General features: G+C 32.9%; 1 protein-coding gene across 2 annotated transcripts in view; it reads left to right on the top strand.

Moving 5' to 3' along the window:
- LOC135224720 (F-box/LRR-repeat protein 6-like) overlaps positions 1-24,205 on the top strand; it is a 48,537-nt gene extending 24,332 nt beyond the window's left edge. For both annotated transcript variants that reach the window (XM_064264007.1, XM_064264008.1), the window contains exons 6-10: positions 695-862; positions 1,245-1,381; positions 8,534-8,761; positions 8,952-9,189; positions 11,182-24,205. In XM_064264007.1, the coding sequence (XP_064120077.1) occupies positions 695-862; positions 1,245-1,381; positions 8,534-8,761; positions 8,952-9,165 (747 nt within the window). In that variant the 3' untranslated portion in view covers positions 9,166-9,189; positions 11,182-24,205. The remainder of the gene's footprint in view (positions 1-694; positions 863-1,244; positions 1,382-8,533; positions 8,762-8,951; positions 9,190-11,181) is intronic.
- The last annotated feature ends 399 nt before the right edge of the window (positions 24,206-24,604 follow it).

The following is a 24,604-nucleotide window of genomic DNA, read 5'->3' as shown; positions in this document are numbered from 1 at the left end:
ATAACTGGTCTCATCTCCCTCCTAGTTCAATAACTGGTCTCATCCAGTGTAATTTAAGTTAGTATCTTGCCATTATCTGTAGTGAGAAAGTGGAGGATTATCAATGTAAAATGCTTTCATGTTCTGGAATAAGATCACAAATAATATTGAGGGCGGCTTATAAAGTTGTTCATTCATCTAGGTGTTCTAAGTTCCCTAAATTGCTCTCCCAGAGCCTGTCAGACTCTGTTGTTAGTAAAAAATACAGTTACTTTCAAGCTGGTGGGCATGTCATTGCAGCGAGTTGTTTTTGTTGGGATTTATTAAATTAATACTAAAGTTTTGCTGATTTTTAACTGAAAGTAGTCATTGTTGTGAGTTGACATTATGTGTTTATCTGTAGTGATTTTGATATTTGAACCATTTTACAAATTCATTATATAATGGGGTTTTCTGTAGCATTTTTATTATTTGAACCATCTCACAAAGTTATAGAACATCCAAAAGTACTGGGTACACATGTTTTAATGTATATTTTCAGGCTTGATCAACATAATGATAATAAAAAAATGATTGATAACCATAGCTAACATGAATTGATCTACAAGTTTGAAGCATTGTTTAAAGAACTGTGTTTCATTATTGTTTGTATTATTTGCATTTAGCATTATTTACTGTAACCTGTAAGTTTTATGATAATTTTCGTCTTTCACAGGACCACTGCCCAAACCTACAGTCATTAGATTTATCTAATGTGCTGACCATTGGGAGAGACTCAGTACTAATAAACATTGAGAGATTACAAACAGGTTGCACAAATTTAAGGATTCTCAGATTAACCAATGCCCAGATTAGATTGTGTCAGACCTCTATGGCAGAGCAGGTAAGATTAACATGGGATTTGTAGATGGATCTCATTATTTTGATTGGTTTGTGTTAATAAGGTTTGAATTTTTCAAGGAAATTTTATTTTTTTGTTTAGGTAACAAAATATAATTGACTTTTATTGATCATAGCCGTTGGTTTGTTCTTTCCCTGTCCCCTTCATTTACAAAAGCAGCTGGCAAAGCCTTTAAGATTTGTGTGGCTTGGTGAAGGTTAGCTCAGTGAATGCCTTCAACCACTGCCTGCTCTCAAGTCCTGGCCCCCATGAAAATGTTTGTGGGGAGAGAACTTTACATAATATAAGTAGCACATCACTCAAGTAATAAATTTGTTTGCTCAAGTTGTTGTTTAGAGCTCTAATGATGATATTTTATACTCAGGCTTCATCACCTGGATTCCCACATCTAGAAGAATTGAGTATTGCTGTTGTTGGCAACCTAAGTGTGGGAATGAATGATGGTGAATTGGAGCGTATTTTGAAGAATTCTCACAAGCTACGTCTCCTTGATGTGAGAGGGTATGTATTATGACTAAAGTTAGTTATGCAATTGAGGTTTATACACAGCTTTGTTTTTTCATAACATGCATAAGATACGTTGATACACTTATTTCATACAAATCCATGAATCATGTAGAATGTTCATTGTAATCAACCATATCCATAGACATCCTTATGTCTTCTGACATGAGCAGCAGATTAACACTTGTGACTCATGGTTGGGTTATCTATCCTCTTAGTGGATTTGTGTTACAGTATGAGATACAGAGAAGAGGATGGAATTCATGGTTTTTTAATAGGGAACTGTTTTGTTATGTAGAACCCAAATTACGATTTAAGTGAAAATTCCCTCAGCAGAGTATCCCAGCCTTTCAGAAGTGCAGTGGATCTGGTGGAGCACTTGTTGACAAAATAGAAGAGAAGCATGTGCTCATTGGGGTACTGCGAGTAGCTGGCTGTAACGAAACACCTGAGAGTAAAACAAGTCTTTACTTATATAAAAGAAAATGACTAATCATTATGATGAAATGGATATAAAAGAAAATGACTAACTATTTAGGTGAAATGGAGAGGCATGTAACCCTAGAAGTCTGTCTCCTGTGGATAATTGACATGGACACGGGTTGATGATTAAAAGACTACCGAATTAAACTTTACTCACGACGACCAACAGTCAAATTAGTATGGTTCATTTGTTCATGCATAAAGACGGCTAAGGTAAAACTTGGCCAAAGTTGATTGACGTCTCCCTATACCTTAACTCCTGAAGGTTGTACTCTCTTACATTTCTCTTGAAGGCTAAAGAAATTGAGAAAGTCCTGATCTCATGCATATACTCTTAGTTGGATAGCCTTGTCTTCTGAAACTTCTGTAAATGGTTGAAGAATTTACAGCCTCATCCAATAGGACACTGTGATTTTTCAAGTCCAGAGTCCTTGCTTCTCAAATACCTAGTCCTTTCAAGGTAGTAATAGATAGTTCCACCAAGCAGAGAAGAATGTTATGTTTACCAAACTTGCAAAGTTGGGATAGTAAATGGAGTAGTGTTTGGTCTTTTGTACCAGCTGTCTGTGGCTAACAAAAGGCAAACAAAAGACAAACCCCAGGTAAATGTGCTTTACTGACAGCATACAACTTGCTCACACACACCCATACAGAGGCCAGCAGTAAGGTCTTTTAAGTAAGATAATGTAGAATGACTATGAGCAGTCTGCAAGGGACCAAGGTGAGGTTTTGGGGTGCTATGGAGGTCCCACTTATGCCACTAGATTGTCCTACAGGAAAGCTCTTACTCAAAAGTTGTGGAAGAGTCTTCTGCAGTCCGTTCAATGCCCTGAAGATCCAGTATAGTTGTTAAGTTGCCACTCTGTAGCCTTTGATTGAAGCCGATTGTGTTTCAGAGCATCCCTGAAGAGGATTACTTCTGGAGCATGTGGAATCAAACTTGCCTGTGTTTAGGTGGGCTAAGTCTTGCCACCACAGCAGATGTAGTATTACTTCCAGTGTTGTTACAGGGTAAGCCTCTGGAAAAACTGGAGCCAACTAACAATTTCAGGGCTGCAATTACAGCTGCTCCAGGGAAGATAGGGGACCCAACAGACTGCCACATTTTGGCTTTAGATCTTGGCTAGCACAGAAATTTGATTCATTACAAGCATTTTTCAAGACCTTGTTTTCCAAAAGATGAACCAGCAGTGATGTCAACTACTGCAGGAGCAGTAGTTAACTGGTATACTGACTAACAGCAGTAGTCAAAGCAAATGAGGATGTCAGCATGACCAATGCAGCAGACATAGATATTTAGTGAGTTAAAGTTTACTGCATAGCAGAAACAGAAGGCCAGACAGAGGCAGACAACACAGTAGGCATCAAAATGTTTGCAAAGAAGAAGCCGAAGGAATCGCCCGAGGAAGTGGTGTAAGAGACACTTGAGGTAAAGGATGTTTTGGAAATCAAGTTCCAGCAGGTGGTGTAACAGAAACAGTGGTAACAGTAGGGGCAGCAGAAACAACCATCAGTGCAGAAGTTACAGTGGTGGTAGTTGTAAGTCAAGGGGGGCATAACAGGGCTCATGAAAGTAGCAGCAGTAGTTGTAGCAGAAAAACCATCCAAGCTAAATGCATACTGAGACAAAATAATGGCCTAGCAAAGATGACTAGACATCAGGAAAGAGATGTTATTCTGCAGCTAAGAAAGAGTCAGTTCTGTCACCTGTACCTGTCATCAAAGAAGCTACAGCCTGGTAAGTGGAAAGAGGTATTAGAGGCAGTCAAATCACCAGGCAAAGTGGGTGAGCGGGTCGGTACAGGAATGTCCAAAAATCAAGGGAGAAGCTTGGTCACCTGGCAGAGAAGGCCTAGTAGGAATAGAGTGAGCTGGCAAGTGTTCATGTGATCTTGGAGGCTGAGGAGTGGGCAATGGCACATCACTGGAAGATTGTTGCTTCTAAGATATTGAAGTCAGAAATCAAGGCTAATCACAAAATCAAAGATCCCAGAGTAGACACAAAAAAGCCTTGGTAGTACGTAGAGTGCTTGTTCTTTTTTGCCTGGTACAAACCCATTGTTCTTTTAGCAAACCCATTGTAGGCAAACCAGTCCTGGCAAATATCATAGGTGAGACTGGGGAGTATCAATTTCCACTCTATTTGGAACACAGCAGGCAAGGATCCATCATCAGCTAGGACATAAAAATACAGCAAACCAGACCGGACAGGCCTTGACAAGTTGGGTTGGACATCTTTAGGATTGGCTGTAAACACAGCTCAAACATTTTATAAGGGCTACATCACAAGCATTACACAAGCTTCATACCTGCATAAAATTTACCTACAGGAAAGTGGTCAGTCACAATCTGTAAGTAATTACTGATTATTAATCATTTATGCATGAAAAGAAGGAAAAAATAACTTTAATTATGGGACTTAACCAGTAAGTCTTGTAGAATGGCCTTCACTGTGACAGGCCAGGAACGACATTCTGGGCAAGGATTAGTAATGATACAAAAATTAGATCGGCACCTACTGCATGAGTATGGGGAACTGTAATGGTAGCAGCCAAAAAGTTGGAGCACAGAAATCCCTGAATGCCTGGGCACATGGTTTGACAAGGCCTAGAAGAATTGGAGAACTCCTTGATAATCAACAAAGCACACGCACAAACACACTGAAACAGGAATCACGGGGCAACAAAACAACCGGCTTGGGAAGGAGAGCGCAAGTAACCACTCTCCAAGGTGGTCAAAGAAAGACTGACACATCACGGGGTTCTATGCCTGGTTGGTGACTAGCTTCCACCTCATATATGCATGAGTTACCAGATGACACAGATTCCTTGCTTTACCATCTTTGTTTTTAACCGGTTTCCAGCTGGCGCAAGATGATTATCCTATTGTTAAGACCTCAGGTTTGTTAGTTATGAAAAATACAAGTTGATTAAAAATGTCGTATTTCATCACTATGACACCGTAAGGAACTAAAATGTTTGAAATTATGTCATGTAAATTGATAATGTCATAATTATGAAACCACAGGACAGACAGAATTCTCTAGGGCAGAGATGGTAGTAAGACAGCCAGTACAGCAACTGATTGACTATCTGACATTTAGACATGTTAGTAAGCAGCTATGAAATGAACTAGAACATAGTAAGCCACTATGAAATGAATTAGAACAATTTGTCTTCGTCAGACTTGAATGATGTTACAATCTCCTTTCTTATATAGTTTTGCTGGCGAATAATACTGGGCTTGGCCATAGACTCTTATGTCAAGATGTAGCAAGCTTATCATCATGCAACATTACATAGATTAATTTAAGAAAAATTCAAACTCATGAGTATAAAATTTAGTGCCCCCTAAGTAGATACATACCTAATTCCTCGTCTTTGCTTCCAGTACGTTTTGCAAGAGGGGTTACTGTAACTTGTAAGTTTAGCCCACTTCTCTGTTATAGTATATGTCAAGTTGATTCCTGTATTATAGTATAATATACATATGTAAAATTATAAAAAATTTTCTTACTGATGTAAAAAATGAAGAGGGTCATCCAGAAATTATTAGATTTGCCAAGTACCATTGGAAAACACCTTTCAAAATGCAGTATGATGCTTAAGTTTATTGAACAAAAGCAAAAAAAAAAAGCAGATGATACAAATGCAAAACTGCTAAAATGCACAGGTATATAAGATTTAAAATATGCCATATCTTCAATAGGGTGTTAAAATTTAGTGATTCTAAAAAGACAGGAACATCTTGCTTATTTCCAACTTGAACTTCATGTAAAATTGCTCTTTTCCATAGTTACAAGTGTCAGTTCTAGTCACAAAACAAATTGGATTTTATTGGCCTCCTTGTACTCAAACATTTTATGCAACTTTATATTACTTTCAAGCATTTTATCCTATCAGGGTGACAGTGAGTTACAATTTATGTAAAGGGAACTGGGAATAAGGAAATATTTCACTATCTGAATTTGGTTTGATGACAGATGTAAAAAGAACAGAATCGTCAGTTAACTCACAACAGAAAAATAAGAAGTTGCTCTTAGTAAATTTTACTGGAACTAGTAATGTTTAGTAATGGACACTTAAAATCAAATCAGTTTGTTTGTTGTGGACTAATTGTTAACATCAGTATTTTTTTTTATGATTTACAGAAATGTACTTACCCCACTTTTATTAACCCTCTTACGCCGACTGGACGTATTTTACGTCGACATTTTTTGTCTCTCATGTGCCGACTGGACGTATTTTACGTCGACTTACAAAAGTTTTTTTTTAAATTCGCGGAAAAATACTTATAGGCCTACCAGCCTAAAACTTTTGAATCACGCGCCTTGGGGGATGCTGGGAGTTCACGGATCAAGGTGTTGTTTTGTTTACAATCGTTACGCAGGCGCGCAAGCGCGAATTTCTTTCTTGCCGCACTAAAAAGTATCTGTGACACATCTCGGAAATTATTTTGTCACTTTGACATAATTTTTGTACCATTGTAAATTAGCCGTTACATGAAGTATTATATATGAAAATGTGCGCATTTTTATGTAGAATACAACAATAAAATACTCATAATTGTAGTTTTTTTCAGTTTTGAGATATTTTCATATAAATAATGATAATTGCCAAAATTTCAACCTTCGGTCAACATTGACTATACCGAAATGGTAAAAAAACGCAATTGTAAGCTAAAACTCTTATATTTTAGTAATATTCAATCATTTACCTTAATTTTGCAACTAATTGGAAGTCTCTAGCACAATATTTCGATTTATGGTGAATTTATGAAAAACTTTTTCCTTACGTCCACGCGGTAACTTCCGAAAAAAATCATACATGCGATTGTGGTAATGTTTGCACCATTTTAAAATTAGCCGTTATATAAAGTTTTATATATGGAAATGTGCGCAATTTCATGCACAATACAACTAAAAACAACCCATGGTTGTAGCTTTTATCAGTTTTGAGGTATTTTCATATAAATAACGATAATTGCCAAAATTTCAACCTTTGGTCAACTTTGACTCTACCGAAATGGTCGAAAAACGCAATTGTAAGCTAAAACGCTTATATTCTAGTAATATTCAAGCATTTACCTTAATTTTGCAACAAATTGGAAGTTTCTAGCACAATATTTCGATTTATGGTGAAGTTATGAAAAAAATAACATTTTCTTTATGTCCGCGCGGTAACTCTTCCGAAAAAATCATACGTGCGATTGTGGTAATGTTTGCACCATTTTAAATTAGCCGTTACATAAAGCTTTATATATGAAAATGTGCGCAATTTCATGTAAAATACAACAAAAAATAATTGAAGGTTGTAGCTTTTCTCATTTTTGAAATATTTGCATATAAATCACGATAAATAGAAAAAAAACCCACCCAGTTGTTTGGTCAACGATTTGGAACTCTACCGAAATGGTCAAAAAACGCAATTGTAAGCTAAAACTCTTACAGTCTAGTAATATTCAGTCATTTATCTTCATCTTGAAACAAATTCGAAGTCTCTAGCAAAATATTTAGATTTATGGTGAATTTAAAAAAAAATCTTTCCTTCCCTCCGCGCGCGGATTCTCCGCCACAAATCTCCGAAATGCGTACGTCCCATTCTCAGAATATTTGCTCCGTTTCATATTAGGCATTTCATAGAGTTTTATATATGAAAATGTGCGCAATTTCATGTAGAATAAAACTAAAAATATTTGAAGGTTGTAGCTTTTCCTATTTCCGAAATAATTGCATATAAAAAATATATATATATAAAAATTCGACATTCGGTCAACTTTAACTCATCAGATATGGTTGAAAAATGCAATTGTAAGCTAATACTCTTACAGTATAGTAATATTTAATCATTTGTCTTCATTTTGAAAGAAATTGGAAGTCTCTAGGACAATATTTAGATTTATGGTGAATTTTTGAAAAAAATATTTGTTTACGTCCGCACGTTACAAATTCATGCATTATTTTGTGATAATATTTTCTCTGTGTTGCTTTTATCGTTTTACAATGTGTTATATACCAAAATGATCGCAATTTAGTGTACATTACAACGAAAAAAAAGTAACTTGTTACCTTTAACCGTTTTGCACACAGCGCGATTTGAATACAGTTATATATGAAATTTCGTTTTTGCGCTATCATATATTGCATTATTTATATATGATAATGATAATTTTTTAAATTTCTGATGGTTGCATACTAAACTTCAGGCAGTGACAAAAAAGGAGCCAAAAATGAACTCTTAATCTTGAAAACTAAGCGCGCTGTGATTTTTTGAAAAAAATATTTTTTCCGCTTCCGCGCTCACTCCGAAACCCTTCCGGCATACGGGAGACAATTTTTTATTTACCGCTCCGGCGTAAGAGGGCTAAAAGGCTGCCTTTACCTTTTCAGGGTAATTTTTAACTCATTGGCAGCTGTGTAGAAGAAGGGATTCTTATTACATTTTACATGTCAACCTTTGGAATTTTTTCATGAAAAGTGAATTAAATCACATTCTTCATAAGGGTAGCATGTTTCCTCTTGCATCCCCACCTTCAGCAAGAACCAGTTGAATTTTTGGCAGCTAATTTAGGATGCTCGTTATTTATAATATTATAAGAATAAAATTTGTCAGCTACAAATTTCATGAATAGAATTGTTGAATATACAGATTTTGCTTTCTTTTTCAGGTGCATGAATATTACAGATTCCTCTCTTGTTCGTATCCCACCTTGGGATTTGGAACACTTGTTCTTGGCTGGTTCAACGTCTCCAAAGAGTTACTCCGATAGATTAGAGCTGGTAGTTCGAAAGTGGCAACACTGTTTGGTCGAGTTAGATTTATCCTGGACTGCCAATTCTGACAGTATTGATGCTGCTCTGATGGCCATATCAGAAGAAGCAGATAATAAACTCAGGTGAGATGTACTAGTAGAATGAAAAAGTTATGGATTGTGGCTTTTACATGTTTTGGGTTTTTTATTAAAGAGACTTTATTTTTCAACATACAAAGCAAACTGAAAAGATATTGAATTATGATACAGTATATAAATTTCCTTAGTAAAATTAAACTGTGGTAAAACTTATCCTTCACCTTTTACTTGACAGGTACCTGAACATGTGTGGTTCTTCAGTGACATTCAAGCCTATTCAACAAGTTTTGGTGAGGTGTAGTCATCTGGAGACCTTAAATTTGACATCTTGTCGAGCCCTGCCTCGAGGAGTCAAAAGATTTCATGAGGCACCCCAGCTGGTCACCTTGCGAGCAGACATTGCAAGTGGTAAATTTGAGGAAAATCCTGATCAAGGTGATGATGATTAGACCACTTTTGGCCTCCTCTCAAAGGTTAGTTATGCTTTTTTTGTGCACTGAAAGCTGGACTTGGAGGTTTGTGACATTGTGTTTATCATTCGATCATCATTATGGTGCTGTATCTTTTATACTCTACTTTATATTTTGAATTAATGGATTTGTAATTATTTATGAAGAGGTGCTATGATTTTCTGTGAATTATGGTTGGATGTGCCAATCAATGTTTGCTACCAATCTGTTCTTTATGATAATACGTACATTACATATTAGGAAAATATATAAGAACTGCAACTCATTTCTAGAAAATGTTATGTCTTATTTTCATTGTTACCTAATTAATTTAATTTTATTAAAAAGATTACTAAAACAGATTGAAAAGTTTATGGCATTTATAATTAGCATGTACTAAAACTAATCTTTCAACCTAGATAGGATTCAAGTGTTGTGACATCATTATGGTTACTGTCATACATACCCTCCTTCACAATGTAAACGTATTTATTCGCTCAGTGAAATATTTTGTTTAATTTTTGGAAAAGATGTATATTTCAGTTATAAAAGTATCCAGCTATTTATAAGCTTGTCATGATGCAAAACATACTGTAAAATGAGAACAGAAGCTTTCAAAACAGAAGTGAATTAAGAATTGCGTAATTCTTGCCTTGGCTGCTTTGTTGTTGTCAGCATAGAACACAACTACACTACAACAATAACGACTGCTGTCACAATCACAAGCTCCACTGCTCCGTGGGTGATAGTACTGTCAGTGCACCTCATGCGATGCACTGTATGTATCACTTAAGGATCTTTGCAGCATTCCTTCGACCCCTAGCTGTACTCCCTTTCATTTCTTTTACTGTACCTCCATTCATGTTCTCTTTCTTCCTTCTTTTTACCCTCTTCTAACAATTGTTTCATAGTTCAACTGAGATTTTCCACCTGTAACATCTTTCAAACCTTTCTACTCTCTCTTTTTTTTTTTTTTTTTTTTTTTTTTTTTTTTTTTTTTTTTTTTTTTTTTTTTTTTTTTTCTTTTTTTTTTTTTTTTTTTTTTTTTTTTTTTTTTTTTTTTTTTTTTTTTTTTTTTTTTTTTTTTTTTTTTTTTTTTTTTTTTTTTCGAGCGTGAACTTACTTCGATAGGTTTCCGCCCAGTGCTTTGCCTAATTTATATATTCCATTCCACAAGTTCCAGGTATCAGGGAGGGATGGTATCCAAACTGCATTGCAATACCACCTTGCAGTAGAGATTTGTGTGTGGGCAGAGGCAACACTATTGGGATTATCCCTTGTTTGTGTGTGTGTGTGTGTGTGTGTGTGTGTGTCAGACAGTCTCAGCAGAGGGGGAAGAGGTTCTGCTGTTACAGAGTTGAGCAGATTCACAAATCTGGAAGCCTTTTTGGCATTTGAACAAATTTAAGTTTGTATAAAATGGATTTGCCAAGCACAAATTGTTTCTGTAATATCAATCATATATACTGAATGGCCCACCTCTCATTCCTTCGTTCATCCTGTCATATCCATGGGTATTTGATGAATGCTCACAAGATGTAATCCCTGTATTAGGTCAACATTACTAGTATATTTTATGTGAAAATCTAAACTTCAAGTAACAGCAAATATCAAGTTTTGGATACTGATGAATTAAGGAATCTATCATTTTTTGTTGTGTTTAATTTATCATCCAGTTAAAAGATTTTTTTTATAAAGAGAACTACAATTTATTTATACAAGTTAAATTTTATTAAGGACAAATTCTTGAGACTGCCCTACAAAAGTGAAATGGTTTTGACTCAATGGTTGGTTTAGTTTACCTAATAAGAGTAATGATAATAAGTTGAAAGACTAACTACTATGTTTTGGATAAATGTACTTAAGATATTTTATTTTGCTAAGCATATGATAAGTGATGGTTTTTTTTCGATAAAAGGATTTTCACAGGAAGATATAATATGGAATCATTTCAAGTCAAGTATTGTTTGACACATGCTTTCTCCTTCGGTTGCCAGATGTATGTTTTCTTTTCAGAGCCCCAAAAAAATGAACTGCCAAGCTCATGTGCCCAGTACAAAGCAAATCCATTTTGCCTCCCATCAAGCTATTAGGAAAAGCATCTCCATAGGATCTAACATTTCAAGCTGAGAGAGGATTTCTCCCCTGTCAGATATGTGACGTTACTTGCATCACTGCAGTGGAAGGCGGATGAAATTGGGGTCACATAAGTCATTCTTATATGTTGTATTATGATGTAAATTGTTTTTTGTAAGATGTTTAAAAAGTTTATAAGGAAGGGTGGGAAAATGTTATATTCCAAGATGTAATTATCCTTCTGTGTTCATTGTCCTTTGCCAAGTTCCAGAGGTAGTATTTTATCCATAAATTACACATGCTGATAAGTAACAGTCGTTATAGTTTACAGACTTGTTTATTTACCTACATCAAAAAAGGAGGGATTCATTCATTTTTTATTCTACTTATTTAATACTGACAGGTGTCTTTTGTTTCTTTATGTGAATCAATTTTTTATAATATACTTTAAGCAACTGCTAAATAATAGCAGTATTGTAACAAACTGGTGAAATCCTGTAAAGAAAGGGTTAGGAGGGAAAACATTTTTGTTGGACATTTTGCAAGAATATGCAAGATGTGAGACAACCATAATATTATGCAATATATAATGCAGATTACAAGATTATGCATAGGTAGATATTGTTTTTTTACATAGGTATTCTGTTTTCGTTAATCTGGGTAAATGTCTGCAAGCTGCAGCTAGGACAAGTGCAATGTAAAGCCTTTGCAATGTATTAAAGGACTCTCTAAATAGGTTAATACCTTTGTGCAAATAAATGAAGTAAAATGACTGAATGTCTCCTTTTTGATACATTAAGAAGAAACTCCCCATGAGAGACACAGTACAAAATTAATTGCATTGTAAATGCAAAATGAAAAGAAAAAAGTATTTTTGTTTAATTTCTATTGAAAGAAACTTATATGAGAAAAATATTAAATAGAAATGTATAGCTTTTAAAATCTTTGGAACATTTGTTTTATTTACATGTATATACATATATATATGTATGTAGTAAAGCAACCAACCTCTCATTGAATGACAGATTTGTTGTTTTAACATATATAAATGATTATATGCATAATCTCTTCAGTGCTTGGCATCTTTCAGATTTCTAGACTATCCTTAAATGGGGTCATTAGATTCAGCTAGGAACCAAATGAAAATTGGGTTACTGAGAATTGGTTATCATGACTGCCCTAAGCTATCCAGTTTTTCAAAGCCATGTCTCACTTAAATTTTTCTTGCCTTTGAGATTATTGCAGTTCCTGCAACTTACCAGTTGTAGAGGATTTTGTGTGTGTTTTTCATTGTCATAATCATCATCATCATGTACATTTAAGATGTACAGTATAATGTAATTATTAATGAGGGCTAAAAACAGTGAGGGAATTTGAATTGGCATAATGTTGTGTTTCATCATTTTTTTATTTATTTTTCTTTCAAGAATACACTGCCTTTGTATTAATTTGTCTTTGATAGTTTATTTACATTTGTTTAGGACTCAAATTTATCATATTTTAGGCATAATTTTAGATTATATAAATTAGCTGCAAAAATGTTCATGTAAAATTATGTACTGTACATTATAGAGAAAAAATACTAGTTTTGATTGTCATTTCAATTTTAGGTTACTTAAACAGGTGTTTGTATTTATGAAGAGATACACATATATAAATATATATATAGATACATAATAGATTAGATAACTTATTGTAGTTTTTATATATATAAATTAGATTTTATTTATGTAGTTTACATTGGATATTATATCACCTTGTTCATTTAACTTCAAAGTGAACATTTTTGCAGTTTAGTCTTTTAGGTTTTTGATGTGAATTAGAGTGCAGTTGCAATTTCCAGTGTTTTCAGAATTTTTTCAAATGAATGTACGTAAAATGTTGTGCCTTTCTGTGTCTACGACGAGCACATGATGCCATTATAAAGTTTCCAAATTCTTAGGTAACCACGAATATTGGAGCGCACACACCACTTAAATAGATCTCATATTTTCATTGGGTGTTTCCCACTCATCCTTGGCAACTAAAGAATTTGGATAGTAAATCTCATTTATTTATATAGAATAATGACAATTATTTATAATGCAGCAGTTAGAAATATTGATTAGTTTTGGAACAGGAAAACTTCTGTTACTCAGAGCAAATTTAGAATTGGATAGATATGCTGTATTATATTTATGTTGAGATCTCACAAACCAGCAGTTAGGTGCCTATTTCCAGATGCTATTCAAGATTTGGTTCTCTTTAGCTAAATTGTGTTGGTTCTTTGAAAAAAGGTTCTTATTACTGTTATGTCAAAAAAGGTGTGAAAGACAGCTATTTAGAAGGTAAGCTCTTGGAAGGAACCAAGTACAGTACATTGTTTAATTTTTTATTGGATGGAGTAGCATTTTGGCACTTGTTGGCAAAGATGTAAATTAAAAACATATCCATTCATACACACTAGGTTTAGATTTAAACTGTCATCAATGCCTACAAGTTTGCAGTTACGTAAATGAAGATGAGCATGTATTTCTTCCTTTTACGAAAGTCTCAAATAATCTTCAACTTATACCTGGCCATTAGAGTCTTCCAGTTTAGTAGAAGTCCACTTGCATTTTCTATAACCGTCTGTTTAACAGTACGTCCTTTCAGCATTCCACAGTGGTATTCACAGCAGACTTTAGATCCATTACAAAAAGTAGTTCCCCATCTACAATATGTAGTAACTTTGATTATCAGTTTGTTGTTCAGTATTTAATTAAGATACAGAGCAATATTTTTTAAATTTTAACTTTAGTTGCGGTTTTGAATCTATGAAAGGAGAATATGTTGTACATATTTTGGAATCTTTTTTTCAGCCAGGTATTTGCAGTATATTAAGAAAAATAGAAGTAATGGTAACTTGCTGAAAAGAGGAAAACAAATTTCACTTCTCAAGGCAATAATGTACGTATGCTTATATCAACATGCTCGTATAACCTGGTAGAATAGTCAAATCCAAAGAGTATTTTACGGTACTACAGGAATAGTTTACCAATGTTTATGTAGATAAGGACTTGATCCCTACTGTTTGCATCAATTTATGTTATTGTGAAATTATTTTGGATAAAAAGTTTTGCTGTTATGGATAATGGAAGTTTTTCTGTCATAGATGTTTATATTTCAATCTTCATGTTTTATGTGCTCAAGACTTACTATTCTTTGTTATATTCTTTGGGATAGACCCGTTTAGGCAGTGTTGAATAAAATGTTATGAATGAGACAGTTAGCTAGCTGAATTCCATTAGTTGTTGAATTGTATAACTCCATTTGAACTAGTTACTTAAAGTTTGGTTTGATGGGAATAAATAATACTAAAAGCATGACATTTTTTAAGACTCACAGTTGTATAAAGTCACTTGAATTGGACCATTGTATTTTTATTTTATTAGGGGTTCCGTAAATGCTTAAAGTAAATGGGGTCCATGATTTTCAAGGTGTAAGTGCTCGTACTCCGATTTTTCAAAAATAGCTGTACATTGTATTTTCTGAAATTTTGTGGTTTCAAGAGGTATGACATCATAAAAAAAAGGCAAATTTCTCTCAAGTAAAATTATTTACTATTTGTTTTGCACAAATTAACCCAAGGAAATTAATTTTTTTTTAACTTTTACAAATTTATCATTAATCTTAGCTATGCAAACATAATCTAGCCCTGTGTGAATGGGTTTTCATGTAGGACAGTAAGCTTAATAACTGCCACCAGTAACGTAGATGAAAACAAGTGTTGAACAGTTTGATCTAGCATACTATTTAGGTTTGGTAGACATCATTTGTGATTTGAATAAGATGGGAAAATGTAGATTACGTATTTCATCTAGTAGCTTTTGAAATTTAAGGAGGTTGCAGTAACCCTTCTATTATTTGCATCAATAGATCCAATAGGAGTGAAGATTTTGGTGTGGTGATATGCAGTAGAATACAGAAGTAAAGACCTATATAGTCTACCGTACAAAATAAGTAAAAATGTCATTTAACATAAGATAATCGTATAAAATGGCACTTTTTTTATGCTGGTCAGAACAGTATCTTCATTGCTATTGGCTACCCTACCCAGAAACTGCATTCACAACAGCCACTTTATCACCATACTTAAGCAATCCATAAATAGTGTATGTACTGTTTTTATGTATTTTATTAGAAAAAAGTATTGAATAAAAAACACAACTACCAGACTAATCTCAAAAGTTAAACAGAACTGCACTGTATACTGTGCTACCTAACTATTTTAGAATGTCTGTAAACCTTTTTTACAGAAGTTGTATTCTTTAGTAAGCAGTGTGTGTAAATGACAACAATACAAGGTAGTAATGCATTTTTTGAACTTTTTAAATATTTTTTCCAAATGAAGCATAGCAATTGACCCCCAACCTCACATTTTTTTGCTGAAATTTACCTTTGTAACTAACGCTGGCCTAATCTAAGACTTTAACAAAAATTAAGGTGGTGCAGTACAGTTAAGGCACAAACATATGAATAAGACTACCCATTACCAAGATGGCTGAATGTCTGGTTTAGTCGTCAGGGCTAAAACTCACTGCCAGTTGGAAGGTGGTGCTATCAGCAAGCGCACACAAATGCATAATTCAGTAACATGAGCCCTGCAAAGCTAAGGGCACACCAACATCAACTTTTATCATGTTCTAGTTCAGATCACACATCTGTCACAATTTAAGAGAGATCTCTCATCCCCACCAAAGTCACATGATTGTTCAGAGCATCTGATTTGCATCACACTTACCATCTGTATGTTTGATTTTATTCATGCAATTTTGATGTGGATAAGTGTAAACCTGCTTTCACTGAAAAAGTGCTAATAATTTCATAGTGTGAGAAACAGAAAAGCAAATAATAAAGGGGTTATTGTATTTAGATCCTGTTGAAATTTGAATGAGAAGTAGATTTTCAAATGTTACATTAACTTTGGTTTAGAATGGCATGGGCTCATTTAGCTTTCGTGATAACTTAAACTTTTGTTTTCATTTAGCATTGGTGAGATTTGGTTATAGTGTGTGATTTCTAATTGAAAAGTTCTTTGCCTTGATATCAAGCTAATTATTGCTTAGAATTACATTGTAAAACAAAGTGACGTGTACAGTGCAACGTTATTTGGTCTGTGTCCTGAGTTTTTTTGTTACCTTTTAGGTATGCCATTTTTTCATTTTTGGTCTTGCATTTTCAAAGTTTTTTTTCTTTTATATAAAGCAACTTTTATACCTATATTAAAGTTGATGTTTTGATACTTATACTCTGTAGTTTTGATGTACCTCAAAATTTAGTTTTTGGAAGTATCAAGTGATAATCTTGGTTACTATATTGCCAGTATGTAAACTTATCTACTAAAGATATTGCATTTTGTAATCTTGTTGAATTTATCTCTTGAAAGGTTTTGCATATAGAGTTTAAAAAGTTCAGGCTTTACCAGGTATGGAAGGTGATACTGATAACATAAATTGGGTTACTATTTAATGACTGCATCAACATCCAAAACACTAATTTTTTTAGCATAGTCATTGGGTAAATTTGATACTGTCAGATACTTAAAAAATTTTTCATCAGCAAAAAAATAGCTATATATGCATTTTGTTAAAAAAGTATCCACAATCATGGATCCAGTTGCACATTTTGTTATGGAATAACCAGTGGAATTTTTCTCATATTGTTTGGCTTGCTATGATTTTCATTTACTTCAAAGAAAAATCCATGATTGGTCTTTGTAATTTATATTTTTTCATCTTCGTTAACATTAAATTTTCATGAGCATCATCATTGATACATTAAGATTATGCTTCCATTTCATTGCCATCATTGCATAGCTTGAATTTTTACTTTTTAAAGTGGATTATTATAATCAACCAGGTGTCATAGCCATTGAATTAATTAATAGGTTTCAGACGGGGATTGAACTTCCTATTATAGACATGTAAAACAATCTGAGCATAAAGTTATGACAAATATTAAAGTATTTGTTAGGTTCTTTGTTTATTAGTGATATTTAGGTTATAAAAAAGAATAATCTTTTATCACATTTTATCAATTTCACTAGAGTAACAAAGGTGTTAAATTTGCCTTGCTTGGAAGAGCAATATGAAGTCATTTTTCTCCAAATAGGAAATTTTAATTTTCTATAAAACAATTTAAAATGTATTTTATAGTTTTTCTTATGAAATCTTGATTTAAAAGCAAAATCTTTGCTGTTGGTAAGAGATCATGAAGACGATGAGTAAATTTGAGTGGTTCTTTTTGTTGTACATTGTTTTTGAGGGATAGCTCAGAAAATTTTTCTTGCATCAACCGTCTTTTTCAAGTAGGCATCTTGAGTGCTCAAGTGCAAAATAGGTATTAACCATATCATGGCCATACTTCATATCCTGCAAGGCATGAGTGATTTCACATATTTCAGGTAATTAACGATAGCATCTTTAGTGAGACATATCATTTTTGAAGAAGCAAGATTTCTTGTAATTTACATTAAATTAATATTTTTTATTTCTTTAGAGGGGGTTATCAGTTTGTTTTGCATTTCATTATTATGTACGTATTTAAAGTTCCCTTCTAAGGTGGTGTAAATTTTTTAACTTTTACCTGTTATTTTCTGCATCATTGTCAACTATGAAGTGTGTTCCAGTGCTAGGTCATCAGGCCATATTGTCATAAAATCAAAACCATTAAGGCTTATTTATTTATTCTGTTGATGTCTTGTATGTCTTTTAGCCTGTAGTCCTTCTTACTAGAAAGGGTTTGTAGCAAATAGTTGGATGTAATTAAGTAGTAACTTAACTTAAATCCTCATTCCTTTGCTAAGCATCTATCATCATTGTTAAACCTAGCCCAATTTTACAAATAAGTTCTGATAAGCTGCAGGTTAGTTTACTTACTTAATAACAGGCAAATTGAATGTAAGATTAGCGAGCACAAAAAAAGGGTGTATGAATGTTTAATTGTATGCATATTTTTGGTCTGGGTTAAGAAAAAGTGAAGACATTTTTCTTGACCCAGACCAAAAATACAGCTTACAATTAAACATTCGTATGTATATTTAGTTGGTATTACCCATATATTTCATGAATGAAACCCTGTAAATCTTAGTAGTTTTTAACCTTTGTAATTGAGAAAAGTTATTGGTTTTGTTGTAGACACTTTCAATGAATGGGTTTTAGTAGAGTTGGCAGCATATTGATTTTTAAAGCAGAGTAAATATAATTGCCTTTAGTTGATTTAAAACCTTCCCGAGGTCTTTCAAAGGGATATAATTTTTGTTTTAGCACTTTATGCAAAAATTGCTTCCTGCAACATTGCATGTGTTAATTGCATGAATGTCAGCAAGCCTATCTGATTTTTTGAAGATAATGAAAAGAAAAAATTTCAATTTCAGTAATTTTAAAAGTATTTTATAGCTTCAGAATTGTGTAAAAAAATTCCTTTCCTCAAATTACGTAAAGTAACCCAGCTACGATGCATATAAACTCTAAGATTTAATTGCATGAATGTCTGCAATTTTATTTGCTGATTTGATGATAAGTAATTTTTTATTTCATTGTTTCTAGAAGTGCTGTAGGTTTTTTCAGAATACATGCATGGCTTAAATTTGCCTTACATATTTGAAGGTACCATACTTCAATGCAAATTAAGTAGACCAAGCTTTAACTGTGTGAATAGGCTAAACACTGAAATTCATGAAAATTGTGGCAGTATTGAAATCCATCATAACTACCAAGTAACAGACTGAAATTATAAATCTAATGTTGGCAAGTGAGAGTAATTAGGCCACTAATAAAGATCATGTAACTGTTAATATAAAAACAACTCATAGTACATTAGTAGTTGGACATGCCTATTTTGATAGTTAATTGAAAGTGATCCTGGTGATGCAGTCCTGGTATGAAAAAGGTGCAATACAACATGATTATATAAAAATTTATATATGTTTCATAATTTTAAGCATTAATGAATGGCAAGTCATTGAAAAAAGTTACTAAAAATACCTGTTAAAGGCAGTTTGAATGTTAATTTTTTTAATAGCTATAATCTTCTACATGTATATATTTTAGTAGTTTGTCCTACAAGCCAGCAAGACTAAAACTGAGAATTAGACTCGATCAGGGTCTTACAACAAAAGTAATAAATGAGCTTTACACAGTATCTACAATAGAATTATTTGCAAGAGATTAGTTATGAACATGACAAAGATTTTTGTGAACATTGCCCTTGAAATTTTTGTGGCCAAGCATTAAAATTGCCTTAAATATAGACATGTATAGAGTCCTTTACCATACAGTTACCTTAGATTTGCATAGTACCTCTCATATACTCTATTGTAAGCAGTGAAACAGGTATTTTTAATTGTCACGAGTATGGTATAAGGGGTTTTCTTCATTTTCAAAAGTGCATTTTCCTGATGTAGTGATGATTGAAAGATCTGTATATGTCCAAGCCTTATCCTACAATAGGGAAGTTATTCTTAATTCATAGTCTTAATCTTTTTATTTGCAAAGTGAAGAAGAATGATTAAGAAAAGTGATAGGATTAATGAATTGTTTAACAAAATATGCAGAGGAAGAAAGAACCAGTAGTGATTTTTTTTTAAATCACTGAAATTTTTCATTAATTTTTGGAATGTCAGTATCTTATAACATTAGGAAAGTTTAAAAAGTACTTTCTGAAAGGGTTTAGGGTGATGTTTCTAACTTCCTAATATTATTTAAATTTGTTCTTGCTGCAATACATATTTTTTAACAAAGTTATGGCCATGCTCTTATATTTGTCCTAATGCCAAAAAAATAAAATAAAATATAATCCAGTTTTTAGTTAAATCAGTGTAAATGAAAATCATTAACCTAGTAATTTCCACATTTCATATACAAGGCCAGTATTTAACCTTATATTCTATTGGGGGGGGGGTTGCCATACTCTAATGATAATGCCAAATTTTGACATATTCTTTTGTTAGTCTAGTAGAGTTTAGATATTCAGTAGTATCAAATATGCAGAGAGTAAAAAGCAAACCCCTAATTAAGGTACTAGAGGAAGGAATCTTTCCAAGAGCTTTTGTTTATTTTTTGAAGTCTGCACATTGTTGTTCCTTTGAAGATTTTTGCATCGTAAATACATGAAAGTACATGGAAGAAGATTCTTTCTTCTCTGCTTTAATTTTCTATGTGACATTTTGTGTTATAATGCATGTAGATAGTATGGTATATACTTGCAGAGGAGTTTTTTTTTATACTTTGAAATGTAAATTGTTGATTTCAAATTGTCAAGTCCTATTAAGGAAACTTGCTGCAATAAAACCAAAATCTGCTAAGAGATTTTAAAAAGTTTTATAATGCAATATTTATTCATGACAATTTTCAAACTATATGTGTATATAATTTTAGTCACATATTACATATGTAGTTCCAAACTTTAGTTGCCTTTGACAGCTGGGACCCAAAAAATTCATTTGCATCAAGTTCACATATCTCTCATCTAAACTGGAGGATTTTCTGTAGTAACTACAATTACGTACATTAAAAAGGTACATGAATTTTTAGTTCAGTGTATTAAAGAAATTGACATATAATTTCTTTAGTTTCTGAGACTTACTTTGTCTTTCTTGTGGAGTAATACTTTTCTGGGTTGCATATGTGAAGTGCAATGAGACCCAGTGTTAATTTTTAAGGTGTAATTTACAAATGTAATGGAGGAACTGGGGTTTTTCAGAAAGTTGCAATGGAGGAAGCTTCCAAGATTCTCAGAATTTAATTTTTTCCCAACAGAGCAGGTGAGAAGATGGTTAATGTATGCTAGTGCATGTATTGTGTATTGTTTATAAATTCTTATTCTTGATAAGTCAGAATCTAGAAGTTAACAATAAACTACAAGTGTATTCTCATGAGTTTGCTTTAAAATAGGTTTAGATGTAACTTCAGAAACTTCAAATCTATCTGCAAAATTCCTCTCAATATTTTGTTGGTTAATAGTAATTTCACAGAATGCATAGTCTGATCTACAGAAATTCAGGAAATGGACTGAATTTTCTTAGGTGAATAATGGCAAGTACAGATTAATGTTCAGTTTGTATTGTGGTGAAAGTCTGGAGGTATATGGGCAGATTGATAACAAAATTATAGCTTGTTAGTTGAATTGTAGATTTTAATATTGCTCATCAATTTCAAGCTAGATATAGATAAGAAACAGGATGAAACAGATGCATAATCCAGTATTTTTTGCATTCCTTAATTGGTCTCACATAGATACTAAAAGTTAAACAGGTGTGCCATGGAAAAGTTTGTAGTAATGTACAGCTGAGTTTGTGTAGTTGGTGGTGGGTTGTTTACCCAATCCCTTACTATTTTATTCACAAGCCTTTTCAGTATCATATTATGCCTGTTTAGCAGTACCCTGTTTTTCCCACTTCAGAATATCAAAGGAGTTATTTGTTTAACTGGTATCAGAGAGCTCATATTATCAAAAGTAAGTGCTTCAGGAACAAAGATTGAACAATACAGCAATATTGGCATAGGGGTGCAATGTGGTTAACAGAATAAAGATTAAAAAGTAGATCTAATGCTTATATGGTCAGCCTAATTGCACGCTGATGCAGAGCTTTTCTTCCACTAATATTTTTGTAGCTGAAAAATTATGTCTCAGATCTTGCTTGCTTTTAGTAATCTTTTATTACTAATGGCCCTATGAAAGTATGAAAGAGCTAATACACAAAAGAATATTCTAAAGGAAACAGATTAAATCATTGTCATTCATTGATCCAAGGTGAGATTAAAAGTTATTTTCCACTAATTTGTTTCTATTTGCAAAGTAAAAGTGCTAGACAGGGCTGTATCTGGCTTTCTGTACCACCACATAACACGGACAAGATGCCCAACTTTTGCACAAGTTGAAATAATCTTCAGATGAGGAGTTTCAGTGCTGTGAATTCATTTGTAGACCCTTCATTAGAGGGGTATTCATGTCTTGCTACAGTATATTTTGTACTGGAAATTAGATAGAATATCACCTAAGTTTTGTGTTAAATTTTAAGTGGACTGTTCATACGAAACCATTTAATGGAACTGTACAGTAACTTGTTTGTAATGTACAAATATAATCCCATTTTTATACAGTAAGTTAGATCTCTCAGATATTTTATTTATAATAGTATTATTGATGGGTTAGTAAGTGTTCAAACATTCTCCGTACATTAGCATTGTGTTCAGTGTAAAGGCTTTTAGGTTTGGAATCAATAATTTGGTAGACATGTTCATTGTAAAATAGATAATGCATCTAAGTGATGCTTTTCTAATCAAATAACAATGCATTGACATAGTTATCAATACCACTTAATAGCATAAATACACTGTATAGAAGCAAAATTTTCAAAATATCTCATTATTTTTATGATATTTTTTGTACATGTACTACAATGTTCCAAAGCAGAAATGTAGTAAGAAATTGAATTGGTCTATCCCAATTTTGATAAATCTGCATTTAAAGATATTTTTACCTTTATACAGATTAAGGTGTGCAGCATACGAATAGATAGTTTTCTTTATTTTACCAAACAACTCCATTAGGTGTAATTTTATATTTTCTTCTTTAATAATTGTTTTGCTTAATTCCTGATCTCTTACTTTCAATTGCTTTATTAAAAGGCTGTAAAGTAACGTTGTATATAGAGATTTAAGAGTTCCAGATTTTTATGTCAAGTCATGTATTCATGATCATGGTCAGTGTTTATTCACATGTCATTTTCAGACCTTCCTTGCTATTTCACCAAGTTCTTAGTTGGTGCTTGAGGGGGAAATGAAATCAAGGATGGGGTCATTTCTTGCAGTTCAAATGCAAGGGCTTCATTAGGTTATACTGGTCACTTCTCTTTTTCATGACTCAAGCAATAACCAAGAATATGGAATTATTATGTGACTGATAATTCACACACTTGATTCATTGGGAGATATGCATTTGCTTAGTTATCCCAAATATATGCACATATTGGTGTGGTGAGCCTTCATGAAACATTATAACTTAGAAATGTATGACTTATCAGTCATATCCTTACTTCACACAAAATATATTTTAGTGTAGGGTCAGGGAGACATTACTGTATATAAAACCCTATTAAGTTAGCACAATTTATAAATTGAGCAACAGTATTTCATCATTTACTTCAGATTCTATGATCATATTTTTTTTTTTTTCTGAAAGTATGTTCATGAGCATCGAGTAAATGTGCCGGAAATTGTGAGCTCTAGCTATTTTGAGAGAGGCATATTCTACCTATGACTAGTCTCTAAATTTCTGTATTTTGTTCTGCAGTGGTTTACTGATGTTTAGTGAAAAACATTATTTATGTGCAAGTAGATGGGGAGGTATCAAATCTTTAGTTGTAATTTGAAAAGATATAACTGAATTACTGTTCACAAGTTGCCTGTTGCTTAGTTATTTTTAATACATTTATTTTCATATTTTGAAATTGAAGAGAAATGTTATGATGGAAGATCTGATATGCATTTAATACCAAAACAGAACATTGTACATAAATGTTCCCTTGTGTTTTATCGATCATGGTCACAAGAGAAGATGCTGAGGTTGTACCATACCTGACTTTAAAAGGTAACCTTAAAGGTAATAAATAATCTGAATCTTGGTGTTAAAGATGTACATTAGTTATCAAACTTAAGTTTAATGTAAACTGGGAATACATACTGTAAGATCCCATATTAAACTGACAAGTTCTTTTTATGCAGTGTGGTTTCTTCTGTTTGTGAAAACATTTTAAGTTTAACTTGTATATCATAGCTCAAGTACTGAGCTTAAAATTGTCAGGAAACATTACCATTTCTGTACAGGGATAGTCAGTGAGATGAAAGTGTAAAATGACCCATGCATACCATTTCTTGTAAACATGATCATGTTAGATAGATATATTAGAGATGAACTATTAAAGTGTATGGATAGTTGAAAATTTTGTAATTAACCTACCCTTGAATTTCTGACTTTTTGTGTAGGAGCCATCAATCAATGCCATGTGTTTACTACATTAGCAGGAAAAGAATACTTACGGTGATAATAGATTTTGTTTATAACTACAGACTTTCTTTCCTCTAACTGGTAAACAATATAAAATATATCAATATAGCACTGTTATACTGTAATGGGACACCAAAAAAATGCTGTATATGTATTGTACTGTAATAAAACTGCAAATGATACAGCAGGTTCCTCTTATCTTATTTTGCTATTAAAGACATTGGATGGAGAATGAAACATGAAATATAATTGATAATTTTGAGAAAAATGACAAATTTAATAGGAGTCTTATTGTCGTCCTGCATAGCCGTGGCAAAAACACTTGCTCCTTAAG

The sequence above is a fragment of the Macrobrachium nipponense genome, chromosome 12 (assembly GCF_015104395.2).
Source record: "Macrobrachium nipponense isolate FS-2020 chromosome 12, ASM1510439v2, whole genome shotgun sequence".
Taxonomy (NCBI): domain Eukaryota; kingdom Metazoa; phylum Arthropoda; class Malacostraca; order Decapoda; family Palaemonidae; genus Macrobrachium; species Macrobrachium nipponense.
Note: the sequence above shows the minus strand (reverse complement) of the source record. Positions and strands in the feature narration are given on the sequence as shown.